The 3975-nt window shown below is 33.5% G+C and overlaps 1 protein-coding gene across 1 annotated transcript; it reads left to right on the forward strand.

Annotated features, from left to right (window-relative positions):
- The first annotated feature begins 854 nt into the window (after positions 1 to 854).
- On the forward strand, positions 855 to 3975 carry LOC133287670 (embryonic abundant protein VF30.1-like). Its single transcript, XM_061485358.1, has 4 exons — positions 855 to 893; positions 1169 to 1274; positions 2867 to 3067; positions 3494 to 3975. The coding sequence occupies exons 1-4, from the start codon at positions 855 to 857 to the stop codon at positions 3973 to 3975; spliced, it is 828 nt and encodes a 275-aa protein (XP_061341342.1).

The following is a 3975-nucleotide window of genomic DNA, read 5'->3' on the forward strand; positions in this document are numbered from 1 at the left end:
TGATTGATATACACTTTTGTAAGAATAAAAAAAAATATTACACTTATATTTAGATGATGATTCACTTATGGGATTTATTATTCTTATGTTACATAAGAAAAAAATCTATTTCCTACACACATAAATTCAAGATGAGTCTCATTCTACTTTCTATCTCTCTTTCCTTGAAAGTGGACCCTAACTATACAAATGAGTCAGTCGGAGATAATAATTATCTCCTACTGCATTAGAAAATTATTACCCTTCACTTATATCCAATAACTCATATTAATAATAAAATAAAATTGTTAGCTATAAATAAATTAATGACGAAAATTGAGAACATACTTGGCGTAAAATAATTTTGTTTCAAAAATTTAATGTATTATATTAGTTATTTTATTAATATTTACATAGCGCCCTATTAATAATTAGAGTGAGGATATTCTAACTACTAAAAACTCTCACTACTATCTTACTACTCATCACATCACCATTGAATCAAAGAGAGAAAATGTTAAAAAGTTTTTGAAGAGAGAGAAAATATTAATCTAATGGTGATTAAATAGGTAGTAAGTTGGTAGTAAAAAATTTTGGTAGTTAGAATATCCCTCCTCAATTAATTATATGTCCAAAAAGTAATTTATATTATTATATTTAAGCAACGTTGTTTTATGGAAAAAAATTTGAAAAAAAATTTAAACATAAAGCATTACTCATAAACTAACTTCTCAACATGCCTAGACCCAATTGTTTTTTTAACAAGTTAGACTTAGTCTGCATTTTGATTAGGGCCATTGAACTCACTATATATATCAGGCACCTTGGAACGAATGTTCACACACAGTTTCTACAATATCCACTTCATTGCTTAAATGGAGTTTGCTCATCTATCCGTTTTAGCTCTATTTTGTGTAAGCTATTTTCTGCTTTGCTCGATCACATGAGATTGCCTTAACTTGTTACATCATTTTTTGTGCTTTGGAAGACATCGATTTCCATTGTTTTTGCCTCCATTCCGTGTCCAAGAATTAATGTCTGGTTTTCATTTGAAATCAACATAAATCTTTTATATGTTTGCACAAGAATAAACAATTCCATTTCAGATTACTCGAAGTTACACCAAGAATGTATGTGAAAAATATTAAAATGTGTTATATTTCATTTAATTTGAACATTTTTTTCGCAGCTGACCGTCGTGGTAACCGATGCATCGCAATCCGCAGAAAATTACTGGCAATCCGTTAGGCCAAACACTCCCATGCCCAAGGCTCTCTGGGATCTTCTGCAGCCTTGTTAGTAATTAATATGAATTATTTTGTGCTTCTTTTGATTAATTCAACACTTTTACAAGCCTAGCTTAGCCTATTTGGTTAATTAATTTCAGATAGTAAACTTTGATGCTCTAATTATTTAAATAAAACTATATATATATATATATATATATATATAGGAAAAAATATTTCTACAGTCACTTAAGATAAGGTTATCTAAAGCTACCCAAAAACTACGTCGTTTTAATTAATGAAGAGTGTTTATGTAATTTTAAGTGAATTAATGAAGAGTGTTTTCATAATTTTGTTTATTTTTTTATCATATGCATTTTACTGAAACATCCTTCATTAGATCACCTAAAATTACATAAACACCCTTCATTAATCAAAACGACGTAGTTTTTGGATAGGTGTAGGTAGGGGTGAAAGTGGGCTGGGCTGGGCCAAGCTTTGTCTCGAAAAGCCCAAGCCTGCGTCAAAAAATTTTAACTTGGCCTGGCCCAAGCCTAGTATGAGTCTAACTGTTAGCCTGCTTTTGCCCGTTTATAAAAAAACAAATGGCCCGGCCCAGCTCGTTAGCTTGTTAATTTTTAACTTCCAAATAGAACCATGAATAAACTTTACACAATACTCAAATTATGTTGCTAAACCAAAAATCATAATTTCAATGTCCAAACAGAATCGTAAATCACAACAAAACTCATACAATCTACATTTAAGTCACTCTCAAAAGCAAAATGCTCAAACTAAATAACAAATATTTCATCAGATCCAACAAACAAATCCATACTATATATGTAAATTAAAATAACTACATGAATCCAACAAACACATCATAATGCTTGTAGTAAGTATAACCTCTCCCAAAAACCTTTTATTATATTAATATACATAATCTAATATACTAAGATGTTGATTCTTCCTACGTAAGAAATAAAGTCAAATTTCTATTAAAATATAATCGAATATAATTAAGTTATAAATAATTGCAATTGATTAAATTTATATCTTTTGTTTTTTCTTCAAGTCATATTTATTATATTTTATTTTTTTAAAATAAATAGTACAATATAGGCCGGCCTGTAGGCTTATAGCCAGGCCTTGTCAAAGTAGGCCTACAACCTTTTTATTAAACAAGTTTTTTCAAAGCCTAAGTCGGGCCTGTTTTACGAAATATACTAGGTCAAGTCTGACCTGACGTAGGCCGAGCCGTAAGCCCCTGTAGGCCGGCCTGGCCCAGTTTCACCCCTAGGTGTAGATAACCTTATCTATAGTGACTGTAGAAATGTTTATTCTATATATATATTATGTATATATGCATGGATACATGTGCACATATGTGTGTGTACGGACAATTCCGGCTTTTTAAGATTGTGAAGGGATTCAAAATTGCATTCTTCTGAAAATTGAGAAAGCTATAAAATATAAAATTTTAAATTTAAGACATATTATAAAATTGAATTGAACAAAAACTTCAATCATAAAATGTACATTTTATATAGTTTGCTCTTGCACATACCAACGTATTATATATTTATATCATGTAATTAATCTAGTAAACAATAAGATAATTATGATTTGGAATTAATCGTTTTTGATCTATAATGGTGCAGACAGCGGAAACAATCTGCCCATCAAAGCCGAAGAACAGAAGCAGTACTGGACTGTCTTTTTTGAACATGACCTTCATCCCGGCAAGAAAATTAGTTTGGGTTTCGACAAGCCTTCTGATAATCAGCCTTCTGGAGTAGCAAGGACATGGGATGATAAAGCAAGTCAACCCTTTGGAGCAAGGACATGGGGAGAAAAAGCAAGTGATCAACCCTTTGGAGCAAGGACATGGGGAGAAAAAGCAAGTGATCAACCCTTTGGAGCAAGGACATGGGGAGAAACAGAAAGTGATCAACCCTTTGGAGCAAGGACATGGAGAGAAAAAGCAAGTGATCAACCCTTTGGAGCAAGGACATGGGGAGAAACAGAAAGTGATCAACCCTTTGGAGCAAGGACATGGAGAGAAACAGAAAGTGATCAACCCTTTGGAGCAAGGACATGGAGAGAAAAAGCAAGTGATCAACCCTTTGGAGCAAGGACATGGGGAGAAATAGAAAGTCAACCCTTTGGAGCAAGGACATGGAGAGAAAAAGAAAGTCAACCCTTCGGAGCAAGGACATGGGAAGAAAAAGCAAGTCGTCGACCTTTTGGGTCAAGGAAATGGGGTGAAAAAGCAAGTCAAACACAAGGACATAATAGTATTCATCATTTTTGTGGGAAACCATCAGCTATAGGAGAAGACAAATATTGTGCAACATCACTGGAATCAATGATGGATTTCGCCATTTCAAAGCTTGGGAAGAATATTAAGATGGTTTCGAGTTCATTTGCCCAAAATCAAGACCAATATATTGTGGAGGAAGTGAAGAAAATTGGAGAAAAGGCAGTGATGTGTCATAGACTAAATTTCGAAAATGTTGTCTTTTATTGCCATGAAGTGAATGCAACAACAAGTTACATGGTTCCGTTGGTGGCCTCTGATGGGACTAAAGCCAAGGCACTAACAATTTGCCACCATGATACAAGAGGTATGAATCCCGATGTGCTTTATGAAGTTCTCAAAGTAATGCCTGGAACTGTTCCTGTTTGTCATTTCGTTGGCAATAAGGCCATTGCTTGGATTCCCAATCTCACCACCGTGAGTGAGTCCGACCATCCTTGTGTCATCTAG

Source organism: Gastrolobium bilobum, unplaced genomic scaffold (genome assembly GCF_033153095.1).
Source record: "Gastrolobium bilobum isolate Gb01-03AN ecotype WA unplaced genomic scaffold, APGP_CSIRO_Gbil_v1 utg11799, whole genome shotgun sequence".
In the NCBI taxonomy this organism is placed as follows: domain Eukaryota; kingdom Viridiplantae; phylum Streptophyta; class Magnoliopsida; order Fabales; family Fabaceae; genus Gastrolobium; species Gastrolobium bilobum.

Coding starts and splice junctions, on each gene's coding strand:
- LOC133287670 (XM_061485358.1), top strand. CDS start 855: ATGGAGTTTGCTCATCTATCCGTTTTAGCTCTATTTTGT. Junction 894..1,168: donor CCGTTTTAGCTCTATTTTGT/GTAAGCTATTTT, acceptor TTTTTTTCGCAG/CTGACCGTCGTGGTAACCGA. Junction 1,275..2,866: donor CTGGGATCTTCTGCAGCCTT/GTTAGTAATTAA, acceptor ATAATGGTGCAG/ACAGCGGAAACAATCTGCCC.